The 21,981-nt window shown below is 39.4% G+C and overlaps 1 protein-coding gene across 2 annotated transcripts in view; it reads left to right on the forward strand.

Annotated features, from left to right (window-relative positions):
- Positions 1 to 762: 762 nt before the first annotated feature.
- The window catches only part of msna (moesin a), a 28,727-nt gene continuing 7,508 nt past the window's right edge, over positions 763 to 21,981 (forward strand). The window contains exons 1-5 of one of the 2 annotated variants that reach the window (XM_061248078.1): positions 763 to 1,043; positions 11,797 to 11,880; positions 17,201 to 17,296; positions 18,029 to 18,303; positions 18,406 to 18,489. In XM_061248078.1, the coding sequence (XP_061104062.1) occupies positions 1,032 to 1,043; positions 11,797 to 11,880; positions 17,201 to 17,296; positions 18,029 to 18,303; positions 18,406 to 18,489 (551 nt within the window). In that variant the 5' untranslated portion in view covers positions 763 to 1,031. Of the gene's footprint in view, positions 1,044 to 11,796; positions 11,881 to 17,200; positions 17,297 to 18,028; positions 18,304 to 18,405; positions 18,490 to 21,981 lie in introns of those variants that run through there. The other variant, XM_061248079.1, reaches the window with a different exon arrangement.

Raw genomic sequence — 21,981 nt, forward strand, 5'->3', positions numbered from 1 at the left:
CCTGTTCCTACCCCAGGAAGAACTCCATGCCTGCTTCTTGATCACTATTGCCTGTTGGTCTTCACCTATCTGTATAGCAAATTGGTTTTAATTTCAAAAGAACAAGGTTGTGGATATCTATTTGCAAAGACTGTAACCTCCCTTGAGGTTTCTAAGGACCCCCACTCAGTGCTAATTTATGTTGTTGATGGACCTAGGGTAAGTGAAATTAAATTAAGATAAATTAAAATGGGGAACATCAAATTTGTTTGTCTCCACTCCAGTACCATATAACTATTAAGTTATGGTATCCTTGAACAGATCATATATCAATGCACCCTCTAGCCTGCAGTTGCCTAAAACATTTTAGAGAGTTTAGACCACGGTTGTCAACGGTGCCTACTAGAGCGGTTTAATAGTAACAGAATCCACTTTAGAATGTTGAATGGGCACGTCTGGAATCAGTATTTAGCATAATCGCATTGAACACTGGGTTAAGATGACTTAAAACAGAAATATCAAGAAAGCCTAACCATTGTAATTTTGACTGATGAATGACTGATCGCTCATTTTCTCTACAATGATGTAAAACCTCTGCCTCGTTAACCTGCTAAACTATTAGGCTACGTAGACGGCGGGACTGAATTAAGTAACCCGCGTTAATTCTAGAAGTAAAGGAATTTCTGAGCAGTGGCTCACGTTGAACTGCAATTTGCAGGCACAAAGGGTCATCGAAAATGCAGGCGGAGTCTGTTGAAAACTGGGCTCTTCAGTATGTCTTCATTTACTGGGTGTGGTTTTCAGACAGAGTTCCGTTAACAGGAAATCAGGCTTTAGATTCACTCATTGCGGACCAACATAACTGACGAAATTAAAGGATTTTTATATTTAAAAGAAAGTCTCACAGGAGAACTCTAAGATTAGTTGTTTGCTGTTGTGACGGTCGGATTCCTGCCCCTGTAGTTTATCTGATGGAAAAAAGTTTTTTTTGAAACTTTCCATTCAATCGCTACATTTCTGCTATCTGTGACCAGAGACAAACAGGACTGAAAATGCCGAAAACGGTGAGTAGCCTATCTATCTACGTGGTGCATATATTTTTGAAAAACTAGCCTGTTTTGCCCAAATTAAAATGTCAGCCTTTTGTACCAGTGCAACGGAACAGACTATGGGCTACTCTGATGTGACATCTGAACAGCATATTTCTACGCAAATTTAGTAAGAACTTCACTCATTTTCAGTTGTATGTTGGTAGCATTGTAAGTGTTACCAGGTCTACACAATCACAGTGGCCCATAGCTTTCTATTCTATACATTATTTTAAATCATTTGAGAACATACAGTAGGCCCGGTGTACTATAGATTCGCGCTAATTCCTAAAATAGGCTAGCCTACATGATAATGTAGTTAAATCTAGTGATTTACACTTTGTAACATACCTACAGAAACTTATACGGAGCGGACTCAAAGTGTAGGGTAGCTACAATTCAAGTAGCATCAGACATTTTGGGATACAACTGTTTAGTTAATGCAAAATAGCGGATTCTTTATGACCGTGTTGCACACTGCATCAGGGAAGGGCAACAAATGTTGCCACGGACATTTTACCATAGATACGACAAAGACTAGCCTACTACTCTGGAGTGTTACCGCTGCTGCTGTTTGTTGCGTAGACTTGAAACCGTTATTCTGTGTTAATCCATGGCCACAAAGTCCTCTATTCTGAAACGTGATTGGCTGTTGAAGCTGCTTCCCTGCCGTTGAATCGTATGCGCAGTTTCAGTTTACCAGCCTAATTTTCAGACTAGGCCCGCAATTTAGCCTACTTTTTATGCAGTTTTTCTTATATTTGAATATTTACTTGTGCTTCACGGGAACGATCAGATTTGGGAAGTAGGATATCACTTATTTTAAACATAGCGGATTTATCATATCTGCAACCATTTATAAAATATAAATACTAGGAATCGATATTTTAAAATGTGATTTTAACCAAGTATTTGTTAAATTGTCAATTATTGTTATTCCTCTAATGGAACAGACTATCACTTAGTGTGGCTCTATATGATACCTATCTATTTGTATAGATGTGGATGTGCCTGTGGCCTGTATAGCCTGTATATATCTTTTACTGGTGTAGCATAGGCCTACTGACTTTCCTGTCATAAGTCCTGAAAACTTTATTTTAGGTTATTAAATATGTTTTTATTAACTATATGTCTGTTGAATAAGACAATGGATTGATTATATATTGAAATGTGTGATGCAGGGATGTTCAAAGCGATGTTCAAAGTTTTCTGGAAGGCATAATTGTGAGGCATGTCTGTAAATTAGGATTGCCCTGGAAACACTGTAGCTATATAATGTTTATGGTGAATCCACATGGTGAGCTCTCTTGATTTATGAACCGTCAATATCCAATATATGTGAGTAATCTTCAGTGTTGCCTTTTTATGCTCCGGTATTCTTGAGTGACAGATTTGTCCATAATTCTCCAGCCCTCTTGGAGAATATTTTCCCATAAAGTGGTTTATCTATGAATGTGCAAAATCAGAATGCCCTGTCTTCACTTTTGGCGTTGATTCAACTTCCCAAGAAACTTTAGTGGAATGACTCAAGGATTCTGGGTCTACGTCAGCTCCTTGATGACTCCTTCCTGGCTCTGAGTCGCTAGACGCTGCCTCTGACTGCCTTATTTGGCCTTAAAGAGCACAGGCTGCCCCCTACTCCATCCTGTCTCTACCGCCAGTTACATTGCTATTATCGCTAGTCTTGAAACTTTCAAACACTTACACTCCCAGGGAGGACACAAGTTTTCTACTGCAGTGTACCATCCACCTCAGACTTACATATTATTTGGATTTACGATGAATGGTATACATTTGTTGAACATCTTGAGACTTTTAAGATTACACTGACCACCCATGTTGTCACATTAATGCCCATTTGATTATTTCTGTCATTTTTCTTTTCGTGGTAAAATTATGTTTGTAAGTTTTTTAAGTGTGTCGTTTAGGTTACATTTTCCTAATTTTTACAGCTTTTATGTTGTGTCAGTTGTTGGAACAGAGACATTCTCATTGCAGACCTTTTATGGGTTTCTTACTTATTTGTGGTTACAGTTCTCTTCAAGTCACTGCTATACTGTCAGAATTGTTTCCCTCAAATTGAAATTATGTCAGCTTTGGCGAGTCTGTTGGTTAACACTTTGAGGGGGTATCCTTTGAATTGAACATGAATGAAAATCACACTTATATTAAACAGGAACATGGCATACAAGTAATATGTCCGTAATGGGATTTTTTTTCCCATTGGCATGAATCATATTTTTTATAAGCACCTTGCATCTATCTGCTTTTAGGGTTATGGGAGATATACATTTAAAACAAACTTGCTCATTAATGGAGAATGCAAATGCCACTGCAAAACAACATTCATTTTATTTGACAGATCAAGGCATTTCACAGATCAATTGCTTAGGCCCTTAAACCTGGCCTAAGCAATCTGCACAGAAATATCTGCAGCGAAAGGTGCAAATTTGGTAGCGCTGTACATCATAATGATGAAAAACTACAACGGGCAGATAATTTTACTTTTTAGTTACTGCCCACTGACCTCCCATGCTAGGTGAACAGATCGTCTCAAAATCATAGAGATTAAGATCATCGTGTATCTGGAGTTAGAGTTTCCAGTTGCAATCAGCCATTGTTTCCACTCACCCTCATCATGGTAACCATCGCCAAAACCCTTGCAATATGCCAAGTAATGACCTGCCCCAACATTTATATCAAGTGGAAGCTTGTGAGTGTAATCACCCACCCATAGATTATAATTGCCCTCCCCTTTGTAATCTATCATAAAGATGGTACCTGGAGCTGTGCTGAGTTGAGTGTTGAGTGCTAATTTTATTCAGGAGGGCAGGAGGGCAACTACTCTTCTACAAATATAAGAAAACCCCTGGGTGGATTCCCCCTTTAAAGTGAGGGATAGACAATCCAGCCCTTGAGCCACTTACATTCTTTATTGTAAAAAGTGCACCATTTATTTACTTTTAGATGTGCAGGTTGGTATTGAAGTGTATAGAAGCATCTTATATATGCAAGCAAATGCCTCCAAACTCATTGGATGGCATTTAATTCTACAGTAAGACAGTTGTACCAAACATACTGCTAAACCAACAAAAGGTTTTTAAAAGCCAAAAACTGGAAGATTCTTAACTGGCCAAATTATTCACTAGGTCTGAATCCAAATGAACATCCATGCCATATGCTGAAGATGCAAGTAGCCTCGAAAATAAGCAGGTGCTGATAATGGCTGCAGCACTAGCCTGCAAGAGCATCACCAGAGAAGATACTCAACACCTGGTGATAGGTCTCAGATTTCAAGCAGAAATTGCATGCAAAGGATATGCAACAAAGTACTAAATGGGACTAATTTCACATAACATTAATAGGTCCGGAACATTATAGTACTTTATTGAAGACAAAATAAGTGAAATTTCTAGTTAAATTTAAGAAGAATTTTGCCTTTATACATACAAAAATAGAGGTCAAACTAAAAACATTTGTAAAACGTTATGGAAGAAAACATTTTCTACAGCTGAGAAGAGGCCCTTTCTGGCCCTTTTTGGCAGAAAGTTAAAGTAAAAAGGCAACAGAAAAACAGATTACACAATCAAGTAGTGTGGAAAGGGCAGTGGTATGTGAGAGATTAAATGCCTTTCCAAGTACAAAACAAAGCACAGATTAACAGTTTGTAATAAACTAAGCTGCAGGCGGTAGCCTGTGTGAACGGGTAAACTATCCTGGGTTGTTCACCTAAATGGAGGGTAACTGTGCAGCAGGTCTGAAATTCATCTTCCTCCCTCCTGAAGTTGAACTAGTGAGTTGTTTGTTATGTACACATGTTTTTGTGTATGTATGTGTGTGTGCATGTGTGTCTGTGCTCAAAGTAGTTTTTCTATAGATTTCTATAGTATGAGGTTGTCGTGTTGTTCTCAGACCAGACGCTATCTATGATTTACTCCATTTCAGGATTACTTTAAGAAATTCTTTGCACTGTCGGTCCTAGAACAGCAAAGCTTTTTGATAATTATAATGGAAAAAGCGATAATGAAGACCAGGTTTTTTGGTTATGCTGTTAAATTAAAGTATAAGGTACAGGGGGTTTATTAACTTGTGTGGTACACAAGATGGGGACAAGGCAGAGTCCTAGCTCACTGCTGTGAACATCTGCGATGTCTGAATGTTCTATCTTTCCATGGTTTGCTTCCATTAGATTGTCTTGGAGAAACCACAGCTTTGAGAACTGATCACAAGGTCCAGAGAAATACTGTTTTTCCACAAGAGACCATGGAACACTTGCAAATTAAGATTTAATATGCACCAATATTTCTATAATCATTGGAATATTTGTGTCATTTGATGTTGGGATTGGAATATCACAGTAATGCATTATTTGGTTTACCCTGTGCTTTTTAAACATTTTGTCTGTTATAGAAAATGCAAATGTCAAGGCCGTTATTTCAGTTCAGCAGATTGTTCAGCTATTTTCATTTTATACTTTCATTTCAGTTTCATACTGAACTCATCCTATTGCAAAATGTTAAAACCACACCTGTTTTTTCTAGTTCCTGTTTTGCAGTTCCCTTTATAATGTGTAAGTGGACGCCATGAGTAGAAATACCTCACCTTTCAACAAACTTTTCAACAGTTTGGGTTCAACTGTAACTGTGAAGACGTGTATGTGTTAAATCATGCTCAGCTGAAAGGTTCTTATGAAAGGTTTCCTGCTAAATTATTCTATATTAAAGAGCCTGAACCTCCATAACCATCAACCATGTACTAATCTCTATTGTTCTTTAAAGAGAAATCTTGTGACAAAAATGGTTTTATTTTCTTATTAGAGCCATATTCAGTATACAATAAATTAGAGCTACAGCTTCCTTGGATAAATATACTCATTAAATATAGTTCATTGGATAAATATATTTTCATTATGAACATAACAAAGACTTGAAATACCAGCAGGTAGTCCCATGATTGGATTTGCTTGAGTTGGTCTCAATTAGAATTTCTTTGTTGTTGTTGAGAAAAGTAATCTTTTAGAATTTGGCAGAATCTGGAGTTTCAAGTACATATTATTCCATTGCTGATTTAGAGTCAAATGTAATGACTTTATAAGGAATTTAAATTGTGCTGTAAATTTTACTCTACATCCTCTCATTCAGTTTCCAGGGTTAATGTAATATAAATAATGGGTTAATACATAAAGCAAACAAAACTGAGGACTTCAGTATCCACTAGCTCTTCAAATATCGTAGACATGCTGTGGTTTGTATTACAGAACATGAAACAGTTATATATTGGAAATTGTAGTCTGTGTGGGTTTTTCATGCGATCATCAAATCAGTCAATCGTGTGGCTGGAGTGCAATGTGTAAAATCCTGCAGATACAGGTCAGGGGCTAAACCAGAACTATGAAATGACAGGAAAACATTATTTGAGTTTTTGTGCAGTGCAGTGTAGTGATTTCTAGTTGTATTTGGGCAGTTGTCAACACAGGACCTTGTGTGGTGTTAAGGAAACCTGGCAATGCCTTAGCTGGTTGGTTTCCCTTATAGACTTGAAATAACTTACCTAGACACCTGTATAGGAGAATGTGAGTCATTGTGGCAAGAGGTAGGCAATGAATAGTGGTCAAATTCAGGGCCCAGCAAATTATTCTCACTAGTCTCAGCAATTGTGCTAAGAATAGCTTGTGGAAAACACCCTGAACGCTGGCCTCAATGAGATCCACCCTTACAGGCATAACTACTTTGGTCTTAGTTCCCTTTTCATGTTGAGATGAACTATTTTTACCAGTGAAAGTCACAACCGGGCAACAGTTGACAGGAGCTGCTGGCTTCCACAATATGGGTGTCTGAATTGCATGGCGTTACACTCAAGACATCTGCTCTTGAGTTAAGAAAGACCACATTATGCATACATATTGACGACTCTTAAGAGCTGACTCGTGGCAGAGAGATCAGATGTTCGGGGAAAGTGCTTGCAAACTAAGCATGAGGTTAGGTTTTGAAAATGTCAGGTCATTGTGAATATTTGATTTTGATTTATTGACAAATTCATTCTTCTTTAAAGCTTTTGTTTGGAAATTATGGAAATCTGTTTCCACTGGCCTTTTGTTTTTCAGGAAAGGTCTGTTTTCATTGGGGGATAACATCTACCTATCCCCAGTGGTGATGTTTAGTTCTTTTTTATTTAATAGTATTTTGGAACGTTTATTTTCCTCCATTCAGTTGGGTGATTAGAAATCTGATCGCCCATCAGCTGATTAATAGTTTTTTTCTTTAAACATCTGTGCCCATTGTTTGAAGATCATCAACGATTCCCTCTGGCTCATAAAACCATAGGCATCACTTACATGGGGGAAGTGGGGGATGTCCTTCCCAATATCGGAGAAAGCCTTATCTGTCCAACGCAATGTTAGGCCCCTTACCTTACATATGTTATAGCCTTGTTTATCTTGAAGAAGTCAATACAGTGTTGTTGCATGTAAATTGCATCCTCCGTCATTTTGCATAGGCTATGCGGTACGCTTGGCACTTCACTCAACCACTGACATGCCGCTATAAGGTTTATGTTTATGAAAATTCATTTAGTGTACACATTTCATTCATTTATACAGGATATCACAGTAAAAAGATGTAAGACCTAAAATACCAGCTACAGCCTTTAGTGTCTTGTTCAGTATTCAACATCAGAAATGCCTTAAAGAGTGGAACAGTGGTCGCCCATGGAATGCAGAATTTTTGGAAGGCACAACATTTCAAAACATGCATTTTTACACCATTTCACCATTCACTTGTGTTCTGATGAATCAACAATAATAACACAATGAATGTTTGGCATTCGTAATTTTATTACAATAGAAACAGGATGAATAGTGGGATTAGCGAGATTAAATAAAATGCAATTATTTGTTTGGCAAATAATTATTTCTGTTTAATTTTCCTCAAGCTAGCTAGAGCGTGAGCTAGAGTACTCTACTTTTTATTCAAATTAAACACTTTCTCTTTTAGTCTTGCAATGCAACCAAGAGCTGTGCAAGTATTTTTATCAATAAAGCACATAAATGTCAGACCTCAAAAAAACATTATTTTGTTAGAGTGGCTCATCGCCCGCTGTAACCTCAGAATCTGCTCTCATAGAATGCAGTGTTTTTTTCCCCCTGTATTTTGGCCACTTTTAATCATCCATAATTAATCCATACCTGCCTTAAGGTACTACATCGGATGTCACTAGACCTGTAAACTAGCCTCCGCCCTAGAAGCCACTGGCCATGGTGAATTAATGTGATCGTGCAACAGCCCATGCTAAAAAGGACTGAATTAATCATTGCATTTTGATTTGAAGAGGATACTTATTGACAAAACGGACAGCAGTGATCCCTCTGTGGCGATGCTTGGAGCTGATGGGGCCCAAACGAGGGAGGAGCATCTCAAGGAAAGCCCCGTCCCCTTGATCCGGCAGCGCGGCCCTCGCTGCAACGGCACCGATGACAGGAAGTGGCTCGGATAGCGAAAGCAGGCTGCTGACACGTAGTGAAAAGAACGTTGGCTCTAATCAGGCACACTGCCGTGACATAATGTGCGCCATTGTGGCTCTGCGGGGGCGTGGGGCCCGTCTGCTCACTTATTTCTCATAACTTACAGGCTAATTGTGTGTCATCGAGGACAGGGCAGAAGTGTTGCATTATGTCCCTCTGCAGTTTGTCACATCATTTGCATGTACTGTATAACGCAGCGGCAATGAGGGTGCATGTTCTTCTGTGCTGTTAACTGAAGACTGCTGTTATTATCCAATAGCTTTACTGATTACACATTTGATCATATTGAAGTAGAAATGTGCTAATGAAATGGGAATGCAGTTGTTAAAAGAATGTTCAGATACCTAGGCTATGACTATTGATGTGTCATTTGTCAAGAAAGAGCTTTTTTTTGCCAGAAGGAGAACTAAAAACTGAAATGCAGTGTAATCAGTGCAAATTTGGTCATTGAATTAATTCTGGCAAAATAAGCACCGAGCAATTTGCTTTGCCGTCAAGCATGGGCAATAGTTCATCTCTTACAGGCCCAGAGGACTAGTTTCAAGAGGATGTGGTGACTTCCTGTTGTAGAATCACACATTTTGCAATGGAGAAGATGACAGCAGCATTTTCACTGTCAAATTGGATTTGTCAATTTTGCAAAACTGAAAATATCTTATTTCCCATGATTTTTTTCTGAAGGTATATGTCAGCCATTAATTTAGAAATTTTGTTTATGGTCAGTACATTACTTATTTGCAATAACCCCCATGTTATGCATCTGAATTCACCAGAAGCATTGTCTACACAGTACAATTTCACATTCTTTGTGAGAGTTTTTTAAACTTCATTTAGCATACAATGGGACACATTTCTTTCCAAGGGACTGCACCCAAGTGTGTTTCCTGTGCTCCCATTGGATTGGAAGAAACAAAAACCATGTTTAACTCCGTCAGAGCAGGAGCCATTTCAGTAACACATAGTCCTTGATAAAACAGCACGTCTTCTTATGACTTGCTTGGAAGTCAGTTAGATAAGAAAAGAAAGAATTAACTTTATGAAACAGTTCACGACTGTTGGAAGCGTTACAAAATATAAATGTCTGTGAGTATTTGGTTATTTACTTCATGCTGTTTTGGTATTGTAGAGGTAGTCCCTGCTAAGAAATATTATGTGCTGTTGATTATGATTTGTAAATGAGAATCCATTCATTTATTAGCGATGTGAGGGCTTCAGTGATTCGATAGCAAACACTGAAGTCATTATCTCAGTTTTCATTCAGGCTGACCTTGATCTTTTTATTGTGACTAGCTTTGGTAGCCTTTGTTACAGATTGTATTTTGCAGAGAAATTTTGTGTAGTATGTAAAATCTACAGATTACATGCCTTTTTTAATATCAAGATTGATGTATATTCCAACATTAGTAGTATAACGTTAATATTTTTGTGAGTCGTACGAAAAGCATACATGTAAAGAGTCCTACAAACTGAAACAGAATCTGATTTAGTACTTTAGAACGTTCACCTGTGCTCAATAAACCGTACTTAATTTGCTTTATCGTATTTATTATTTCAAGCGTAGATAAGTTGCCGGCAGGTTAATGTTTGTTTACCTTAAAGGGGCTACTATCTCCTATCTAACCATCAGGATGGTTTCGCTAAGATTTTCTACAAATTTTCTAGATTTGACTATTTTAGACGCAGTTCACAGTGATGTAATGGACCTCTTTGGACCTTTTATTTCTGGTAATGAATCCGCTGAAAATGTACATTTGAAAAACGTATCAATGTCTCTTTACAAATGTAATGCCACAGTTACTTGCAAACATCAACAGAACTAAAAAATTCACATTTTACATTTACCGAATCACACCAGTATTCTGGGACAAAGTGTCCCTGTCTTCTTCATAGATCCACATTGAGAGCTAAAGGACTTCCTATGTCTTGGCTCAATTTCAATAACTTTAGAGCTGGCAAACGCGTACATTTTGATGTTTTTATATGAAAGCCAAGAACAGCAAACAGCTGATTAAAACAATTGACACTTGTTAACATTGCTTGTCTTCCAGTTTGCTTTTATTGGGGTTTATTTTTATTTTTATTTTTATTTTCTGGAGTACACCATTCACCTTCTTCTGGTAGTAGTAAGAATTGTAAGTTCTGGCAGGTTTCCATACCAGGCACAGAAAATCTCCCTTTTACATCTTAGATATTTACCCTGTTCAGGCTTTTCTGTGCCAGAGTGAAAGACACATACATATAATAAGAAGTGTCATTTTTGTAAGCATTTATGAATGCATATATTAGTTATTTTTAAGGTTGGATTGAATGTCTTTGTTAATTTCACACTGCATCAAAAATCCATTTGCTCTTTATACAGTCCCCTCCAAAAGTATTGGAACAGCAAGGCCAATTCCTTTGTTTTTACAATACACAATACATTTGGGGTTGAGATAAAAAGATGAATATGAGACAAGAGTTCAGATTTTCTTTTATTCAGCGTTCAGCTTTTATTTCCTGGTATTTACACCTACTTGCTACATGCTAAAGAACATAGCACCTTTGGTGTCAGACCACCCAATTTGTAGGTGAGAAAAGTATTGGAACAGACAGAATTTAAGTAAAGGAATGTAAATGACATTTAATATTTGGTAGTATATCCCTTGCTTGCAATAACTGCATCAAGCCTGCAACCCATTGACATCACCAAACACATATATTTACTGCAGCCATGAGAGGTTAATCCTGGTCTCATCAGTCCATAAAACTTTGTTCCAGAACTTTTGTGGCTCTCTCTGTACTTCTTTGCAAATTGTAACGTGATCTCCCGATTCTCACTGCTGATGAGCGATTTGCATCTTGTGGTAGCCGCTATATTGCTGCTCTCTGAGTCTTCTTCGAACGGCTGATTGATATACCTTCACCACTTTCCTGTACAGATTGTTTGGGATGTCACTGACTGATGTTTTGGGGTTTCTCCTATGCCACTTTTATGTTACTATCATGTTATTATTTGCAGTTAAACCTCTAATCTAATGTATCAAGTTGTAATTCCATGCATTGTTATCAATTGGTATTGATAATCATTGGCAATACTTCCAGCCCATTCATGCCTAGAACATCGATTTATCCATTTTAAAGTTTACATTCATGGCACTGTTGAGCATTATTATTCTCTTAATATACATACATAGATACAATTATATAATCTTCAATTTGTTTTGTCAACAGATCAGTGTACGTGTTACCACCATGGATGCAGAGCTGGAGTTTGCCATCCAGCCAAACACAACAGGCAAACAGCTCTTTGACCAGGTATGTACTGTGTACTCTATACTGTACTATACTGTATACCCTAAATCATGCACAATTAATTATTTAATTAAAATCTGAAGACTAGTTTACAAGAGTGCTATACATCCATGCATTTCCTTTTTCAGATTTAATGCATTTCACTGAGGGAGGTCACAATGACATAGCACAATATTGCCTACTAATCCCTTATGACTTCTTAGATTTTTATTCTTGTAATCCTTTAATATTATCATTAATTATCGCTGGACCCATACGGACCGGGCAACAAGCTGTGTTTTTTTATTATCAGTGACTGACTTGCGTTAAAACGCGCAAGCGCAAGATAGATTAAGCAGGGTTTACGAAGATACAGAAAGCTGTGACAAGATAGCAGAATAGCTATGCCGAGTCGGCTTACACTTTAAGTCCATGATAGCTAGGAGGAAGCAAGCAATTCATACAATGGTGGCGATTGCATAAAAAATATCAGGATCTCAGTTAAAACTACATAGCGGCCGTTTAATTTGAACACCATGCACTATACAATGCTTCTCTTTATGAAAAGCTGCCAGTTTTTTCTGGTAGCCCACAGATTAACAAATACAAGTGGACATATTTGCTATTGAGTTTACTGTTACAAAACTTAGCTAGCTTGCTTATTAGGTATTATCGGAGAAATCATTTAATATAATGTCAGCTATTTGTTATCTTCAATGGTGTGCTAGTTTGGATTCCATGTTACCTAGGTAGATATAGCTAATCCCAGGAGATCAGCTGTTTCTATGATACTCAAAGTTATTTACTGTAGATGACATTTCTTTCATTAGTTTCTTGTATTAATTTTGTGTATATTTCAGTGAAGATTTGCTTTTCATCATCAGTGTGAAATGTACTCTTCACATGCTCCTGTACAGTATATTGTGATTTCTGGGTCATTGTCCAGATACACCAGAGAACATGAAGCTAGCTGTGGTTGAGATAAATTAGCCTTGGCTAAGCAAGTCACATTAAAAAAACTTATTTTAATCAAAATATTAAATACTTATAACTTATCAGAATAAGTTATTCCTTATACATAGGCCTAATTCGATGTCTTATATTGAAGGAAATAACTAAAAATATATCAGGGTTCTCCCTGAATGTGTGAACAGAGTGGTGCTCGGGATCTCGTGTGTTTGAATTGGATTTGTGGGCAAAGGAGGAAGGGATGATTATGCAGGATATTAAGATTTTGCACCTTCAGTCATTTCCTGCTCTGTGGGGCATTAAAACCACCCACAAGGCCTTCAAACAATAAGGGTTAACTAATAATTTAGGCCAGTGAAGTCATCTTCAAAGCACCTCCTACACCTGTTGTGTCATACCCTGAGGAAAGCCAAGTAAGTCGAAAAAATAATCCCCTTTGTGGATATGCTGCATTAATAAAGGCATTTTTATACTAAAGAAGAGTGCCTTCATTGTTTTTTGTTATTAATTTAAAAACGGACAGATAATAAAAAGGACTGCTAAAAAAGACATTTCTGAAAACAAAATGAAAGTGAAAGATTAATCTCTCTCTCCAAGGTCTATGACTTGATTTCTAGACTTAAATTAAAATTAAATTAAAATAAAACCTAAAAACTACTAGAAGATGTGAAGTTAAAAGTGGACTACACAACATTTTTTGGTTGGGTGTACCTCCATTTTGACTTCAGGGTTTGGGACATTTTTCAAATATCCCAAATCTGTTTAGAGCAGAAAGAAAATGTGAAACATAAAACTGCTTTTCATATTTTATTAACATGCAAACAGTGGCTAATTTGCTGAAATATTTTGAACTGCGGTGTAGTTTCATTAATTATTTATTAGGTATTTTTAGACTTATTGGTCACAGGAGATCAGCCGTTTCTGAGATACTCAAACCACCCTGTCTGGCACCAACAATCAAAGTCACTAAGATCACATATCTTCCCCATTCTGACTTTTGGTCTGAACAACATCTGAACCTCTTGCAAGAGCACGTCTGCATGCTTTTATGCATTTATTTGCTGCCACATGATTGGCTGATTAAATATTTGCATTAACAAGCTGTGTACAGGTCAACCTAATAAATTGCTCACTGATTGCTTCACGTTCAGTCCTTTACATTTCCGCTGATTATTTTTTCTGCATTCTGAAAGAAATCTGTGTGTTGCATTTTCTATGACCCCAAAGTTTTACTTGTGTAGATTGAAAGAACTTCGTTATAAAATTATTGTTTTCCTCCCTAAAGCTTGATTGGCCTGAGGTAGTCATGCAAATGTGAGTACTCTTTTGAATCACTTTCAAAGCCCCCGAATATTGGTGTTGCTCTGTGCCAAACAGGAGCTGGAACACCAGTAAAAAGTAACAGAGCATATTTGGGTGGGGACTGAGATCTGCAGCTGTTATTTGCAGAAGTGCAGAACTTTTGCCCGCTTGCTGTAGCTCCCTCAGGTCCTTCTTTAACTGCTGACAGAACTGTTACTGGTGGCTTTACTTCTCATACACTGAAGGCCTGCTTTGTTCAGGGAAGTGATTCGTTCACTGGCCTCTCACCCCTCCCACGCCCCACGCTGCAGAGTCAGAGGGGAGTCGAAGTGACTCCCTATCTCTCCGCTTTTTGACCTCCACGGCGGCCACGCCTCATTACTTCTCAGCTCGGTTTTTCTTTCGTCAGCCTCGAACAGGACACACAAACACTAAACGCATTTATAAGGCTTCATTTGAACCTGAGATTTCCTCTTGGGTATTGCCCAATCCCAGTATGAACATTTCCCAGTTTTGGATGGAAAAATACTCACATTTAATACAGTTGCACTTCTCAACAAAAAAAAGGTTAGATTTCCTGTGGTAAGTGGAAGTGGTCTGCTCTGTGGTCACACCCAGGGTTGTAAGAAGAGGGTGCCACCGTGTTCCGCGTGCTGTGCCCCAGGGGCCTTCTCACGCATTCTCACGTTGCCATGGAGACAAAGTACAGCCCCTCGAGAGCAGTTTACACAGCCAACGTAAACATGCTGGGCAGAACTCCCCCAAAGTATTTAGTGCAGGAGAAGTCATCTGTCTCAGGCCATTATGCCTGTGTGTGGGATGAAGACGGTAGGCTATATGTGACCCTGTCACCAGTGTTTAGAGAGCTGTTTTGGCTCCCTGGAGTGTTTAAGCACCCCACAGTTCCTGTAGAGAACCTCCAGGCACACATGGCTGGTCTCACCTCACTATCCCCAAAGTGTCTATCCCCAGGGTCCATCGTCAATGGTCTCGCCATCCACACGCATTCCTGGAGGGGAGATGCTAAAGTGGCTGCACCGATTCCACAAATGAAGTGAATTTAGCCTGTGTGACGAAGCCAGGGAGACCCAGGTGGCATGTGGACCTCCGTGCGCGGAGGAAACAATAGGAGCCCACCGACCGACCACGGTTGGCGAGCGTCCTCGGTTACTACAGCCCCGCCCTCATTGTGGAGCATTGTGTCGGCCGTTGCTGGGCCAAACATCAGTCTCAGTGCGGGAGTCTGGATAGCCTCGTCTGCCATTGCTAGATAAGATTGTGTTTTGATGAATGCAGGGAATGCCCCCCTCCCCCACCCGGATATTCGGTGATAAAAGTTATTGCGTGTCTTTCGTATTCTCTCTCTCTCTGTCTCACACACACATAGTACATTTTACACTAAATACTGTTGATAAATGGTTACTTACTTCCAAACCAAAAACATGTCAAAACAATTACTGAATGCATCCAGGAGCACAACATTTGCATTTGAGAATGGACTTGGCTTGCATGATTCAAAAACCCCCCTCAAGTATTTAATCATATAATAGAGCATAACATTAGATTACCCTCTGACCGCAAGTTTTATGCTACTGTCACATCAATTTTGTGAATGAGTACGGTTTGTGGGCAGGCTCGGCTCTTGCGGAGTTACCGGAATACAGGTGGTAGCCTTGCTGCGCCTCTGCCAAGTTGATGCATTTGACGCTTGAGCGCTCTACCGTTTCCGGAAACTCTCAGAAACTGAAACAACGGTAGGTATGGAGGCTGAGCTAGGATCAGAAGGTCAGTAGAGACAATGGCATGTGAAACCAAGTCAGGATCAGAAGGAGGAGGTAGACAGGTCCTGGCAGTCAGCCAGGGCAAAATCACAGTCCGGTCTGTGCTTTATTCCATAAATAACACATTGTTCCCACTCAGGGAAACTCATTTTCTAACTATGGCTGGCACACATACAGGGAGGCATTAATCATATGGGCCAGCATGTAACGGCCTCCCCCCACCACCTCACCCACACGTACACATATTGGAATCCCATTAAATGGACTGCACCATGACAACTGAAATTGTGTGTACTTATAAGTGTGAGGCCCCATTCATCCTAATGTATGTAAGTCAGTCATTATGTTGCGGAACCTCTTTCATGGACTCTTGGTTACATCACTGCTGCAGAGACTAAGTAGTATTTTAATACTGGCCTTGGTCATTTAATTGTGTCTGCTAAATCAGAATGATCTGCAGTGATGTGAGAGCTACTGGCATTGTCACAGAATTTGTTTTGATAACCAATACCTACTTAGGTCAGTCTATTAAATGTCAAAGCAAAATGTTGGTTGGGAGGTACAGTTCTGTGCAGAAGTCTTAGGCACCCTAGACTTTATTATATATATAATTTTTTTGTGTGTGTTAGAATAAAATAACACATTTCAGATTTCCAAATATTCCTTTTCCAAAAGATTTAATTTTACAGAGACATTTTTGTATTTAATTTTAAAAGTAACATATTACTGTAAGCAATTGACTACTTTTTACACAAAAACTTGATCAAGGATGTCTGTGATCAGAAGCAAAGAGCCAACCAAAGTCTGCAGAAGAACTGTGGCAAGTTCTCCAACATGCTTGGAACAACCTCCCTGCTGATTGTCTTATAGAACTGCAGGACAGCGTTGGCTATCATAGAGTGATGCAGTTTTAACGCCGAAGGGTGGTCACAAAAAATATTGATTTGATTCAGTTGAACTATTCTGCCAAATTACTAAAATGTAATGTAAAATGTATAGTACATTTATTTACCTTTCATTTAATTAATTTTTTAAAGAATTTTTAATTTTTTAAAATAATTATTTTTTGAAGAGTGTTATACAGGTGCCTTATGCACAGTACTCTATTTTCAGGGTTGCTGTAGGGTTGTTAAGGTGTGGGGATTGGGGCTGTTAACAGTTTATTATTAGTGCAGTACAAATGTTGATTCAAAAACCATGTATTACTCCGGAACTGCTTTCTTCAACCATACACAGCCACACTTCATTGCTAAATGAATTGATCTGACAAAGCTATGATGTTCTGACCCAAGGTGGTAAAGACTATTGGCCTCAGAGAAATATGGTTCTTCGGGCTGCAGTACCAGGACACCAAGGGCTTCTCCACATGGCTAAAGCTCAACAAGAAGGTAAGTCCGGTGGCAGGTCAGCGCATTAGCCTTACTTCAGACTGGGGCGGCCTGTAGCGTAGTGGTTAAGGTAAATGACTGGGACACACAAGGCCAGTGTTCTAATCCCAGTGTAGCCACAATAAGATCCGCACAGCCGTTGGGCCCTTGAGCAAGGCCCTTAACCCTGCATTGCTCCAGGGGAGGATTGTCTCCTGCCTAGTCTAATCAACTGTACGTCGCTCTGGATAAGAGCGTCCGCCAAATGCCAATAATGTAATGTAATGTAACTTCAGTACTTTTGGCACACTCAGAGCTGGCCCTTGATTTATTTACACCTTGGGCACTGTATGAGCAGGATCTCTGGCCCTTACACATTTAATTAGTTATCAGGTAGAAATGGAAGTGAGCAGTGGCCTCAAGGGCTAAATTTGGAGGGCTGCAGTGTCTGCAGGTTTTCAGCATGTTCTCACACTTAAGCGCTTAATATAAGTCGTTGGTTGGTGAAAGGATCTGCGCACCTTTTTTTTGCAAGGCCTACATGGTTGTGTACAGCCTAAGTGGCTGAAAATAAACTACAAGAAAGACAAGAGACAATGCAGCCCTCCAGGACAGAAGCTTGTCACCCCTGATCTAAATTGTCGTTGATAACGTGCCTCTCAAAATGGTGGCCAGGCCATGACTATGGTTGCCTGGCGCCTTAGGTAAAGCGCCTTGTGATGAATGCTGTGTGAGCTGGTCGGTCGTTCTCAGGTGACAGCCCAGGATGTTCGGAAGGAGACCCCTCTGCTCTTCAAGTTCCGGGCCAAGTTCTACCCCGAAGACGTGTCGGAGGAACTGATCCAGGAGGCCACGCAAAGGCTGTTCTTCCTGCAGGTGAAGGAGGGGATCCTCAACGATGACATCTACTGTCCACCTGAGACGGCCGTGCTGCTGGCCTCCTACGCCGTCCAGGCCAAATACGGGGACTACAACAAGGACGCCCACACGACCGGATACCTGTCCAACGACAAGCTGCTTCCCCAGAGGTACAGTACCTATGTTTAGATGTGGTACACTAGCACACAGAAGTTTATGAACTGTTCGTACATTGGGAAGGTTTTTTTTCATGTGGTACACTGTGATTTCAGAGTCCTGGAGCAGCACAAACTGAATAAGGAGCAGTGGGAGGAGAGGATCCAGGTTTGGCATGAGGAGCATAAAGGCATGCTCAGGTACATCCCGCTTTCAGAGAACATAGCTGCTTCACCCATTCATACGAGATGTATCTACCTCAGTCTTTCATTTAGATCATACGTGCCTCACTGTTTCATACAACATGTATCTACATCACTGTTTCGTAGAGAAGATACCTCTCTCATATGGCAAATACAGTGCAGTCCGTATGTATTTGGACAGTTGGTGCAATTTGCACAGTTGCATCCATATTGGGTAATGCATGTAGGAATCGCATCCCTTTTTATACATTGTCTCCCCCCATTTTAGGGGACTAAAAGTAATTGAACGGTTGGCTTCTTAGCTGCTTCTAAATAGTCAGGTGTATTCAATCACATCCTTAGTGTAGGGTATAAGAAAACATTCATTGTCTAGTCAATGAAGGAAGCCATTATGAGGCTGAGAAGTAAGGAAAAATAAAACAGTCAGGGATAGGTAAAACAAAAAGACGGCTTATTTTGACATAGGCTTGCAGAAACGAACTTTTTGGAATATCATTAATAAGAAAGTGAGCACTGGTGGGATCATTGCCTTGCTGTGGGATGAAGCACCGTCCAATGAGTTTGGAGGAATTTGATTGAACTGATTGATTGAGCAGATAAGATGCTTCTATAGACTTCAGAATTCATTATGCTGCTGCTATCAGCAGTACATTGTCAATGAAGGCAAGTGCATCAGCACCTGTGGCAGCCATACATCCCCAATCAAGTCAATCTTGGTCTCATCTGTCCAGAAAACCTTTTTCCTTTTAGGTACTTTTAGCAATCCTGTTTTTGTGTCTAACTGGTGCTTTGTGTCTTGCAGTGTAGCCTCTGTAAATCTGTTTGTAAAGAAGCCAACCGTCCAATTACTTTTGGTCCTCTAAAATTGGGGGGACTATGGATAACCCAATACGGACATAAATACTCAAACTTAAAGGGGACAGTCACATTTCTTCTCATGTTTCATGTCAAATCCAATGTGCTGGTCTACAGAACCAAAAGAACAGAAATTGAACCAACTGTCCAAATGTATACAGACTGCACTGTACCTGCCTCACTCTTTATATGGAACATAGCTGCCTCACTCTTTCATATACCAGATATCTACCTGACCCTTTCATATGGCAGATGCCTGCCTCATTGCAGGCCTTGCTGGATGTCCGCAGACTCACTCACTCATTGCATATGACCACTTCACTCATTCATTCTGCGCACATCTTCAACCAGTTGTTCTTGCACATAGCTGGAGCCTCAGGTATTGAGGATGCAGGTGTGGGTTTTAAAGCAGCTAGACAGATTGATATTCAGAATAATAGCCGCTTTGCAGTCACCTCCCTCACTTTAGCCTGGAGCCCATTTAACTATAACAGCCTCACACAATGCATCCCTCAGTGAAATTAAACTGTCATTTCTGAATTTCCAAGAATACAACCAGCCCATTTAGCCCTCAGGAGTCAGGGCACATCATATGTATAAACGCAGCCCTGTATATAATGTCTACCTACGGAAATATGGGGGATAGGACAGTTTGGGGGAAAAACTGTCTTGTTCTCCTGTGCATTTGCTATTATGAAGGAAGGCATAACACTGTGGGCTCCAAAATGATTGGCACCCCTGACTGGCAAGAAATAAACAATTTGATTACTGAGATAAATTAAAAATGCTGAACATGTAAAAAATACTTTATTAATCTTTCGATGGAACCAACCAAAATCAAACATTGATTTGTCAATGGAAAAAAAAAAAATCATATTACAGACTAAAGAAATACAAATTCAGCAGGCTTCTCCCTTCCCGTGCTATGCTTTTACACTCACACTCACTCTCTTTTTAGTCCAATTCTGCAGAGAAGGCAGATACAAATTTCACACAGTTGTCTTTTATGTATCACCTTCATGTAGTATATTCAGAGTATAGTCAAAGTCTCTGTTTCGGTGAAAACCTGGTGGTATGTCAGAGGCATTATCTCCGTAATCCTATAAATCTAATTTCTATGACTACAATGCCCACAATTATTCTTCCCCACCTGCAGTCTATATCATCTTCCTCAAATAATTGCAGTAAATTAAACCTGGTTGATTATATATGCTAAATTTGTTTTCTCTGCTTGGGTTGGAAGTAGATATTTGTGAGGAAAAATGGCTTTTCTGTACTTTCAACAATCCAGTTATTTTCAGCACAAATGTTTGGGGAAAGTTGTGGAAGGAGGAGATATTGCATTTGGAGTAGATTTGGAGTAATTTATATTAAACTCCAAATGCTCTGGCCTTTCTAGTGTTAATGTTAAGTGATGGAAGCGATTTAATCTGACTGTATGATACTTGATCATCCATTCCTTGATAAGTGCTATCATAATCGGTGATGAAGTAAAATGAGAGATCAGATCACTGCCTGCCACTAGAGGGCAATGTCTGCATATCTTTTTTCTACATGCAGTAGACTAGAGTGTATCCCACTTGTAACAATAACATCCATCCTGAACGATTGTATTCTTACAAGTACAATAATTATAGAAGTGAAGTGCATGCATGCGAGTGGAATATCTGGCAGTGTACCTTTGATCTCTTTCCTTCTTAAATGAACAAACACTACTCGTGTGAAACCCTGTGGATTCCCATCCTTGTTTTATTGAAAAATGTTTGAATATTTATTCATGGTTTTAATATAAAACCTGCCATGATGTCATCATATCCGTGAGTAGTGAATATTAAATAAAGTGCTTTATGGATCCTCTAAAATGATAATATGCCCGCCATTCATCTCAATGGCACTGAATGTTTTAAACACGTACTAAACGGACACTGCTGAATATTTATTTGATTACTTCCATAAGTAAGCAAAATGTATCACTGGTAAAAAAAATGATAAATGAAATAACTTTAATTAATTCATGAATACTTTAATTTTAAAAATGTATACTTTTAATTTTTACTTAAAACATTTTTTTTTTACTTTTAATTTGCAGGGCTGCTGGGTGGTTTATGCTTGTAAGGCACTGTTCTAATGGAACTGGAGAGTGTGGGAGGGTCCAGGCAGTGAAGCATCTGGAAGCATGGCTGCTGAGTGCAAAACAGCCATTGACTTCAGTGTAAAAACCCAAGCTCATTTAACAACCAAAGAAAAGCTAATCAGTCCATTTTTTTAAACCATATATTTCAGTGTTGATTTCATGATTGTTAAGACGTTTTGCCTTATTTAAAAAAAGCTGAGCAATGAGGCCACTCAGCCAGCAGCCATGCTTCCGGGTGCGTCCATGCGTAGGTTGGTGAGGGCGTGCTGTCCTGTCTAGTTACAGATGCACGTCTATGGCGCCACCCCGCAGGTTGACGTTAGCATCAGTTAGCGTCGCCCCTTGGGACCAGGGCTTGGGAGGGATCTGTCTTATTGTTCTCTAGCGACCTCTGCTGGTGGACCAGGCACCCGCGGCCTGCCTTCTAAAGGTGCACGTGGAGTGACTCATGTCCCCTCGAGCTTGGCTTGTGGGCTGCTGTGTGAATAGAAGCATCTGGT

Source organism: Conger conger, chromosome 7 (assembly GCF_963514075.1).
Source record: "Conger conger chromosome 7, fConCon1.1, whole genome shotgun sequence".
NCBI lineage: Eukaryota > Metazoa > Chordata > Actinopteri > Anguilliformes > Congridae > Conger > Conger conger.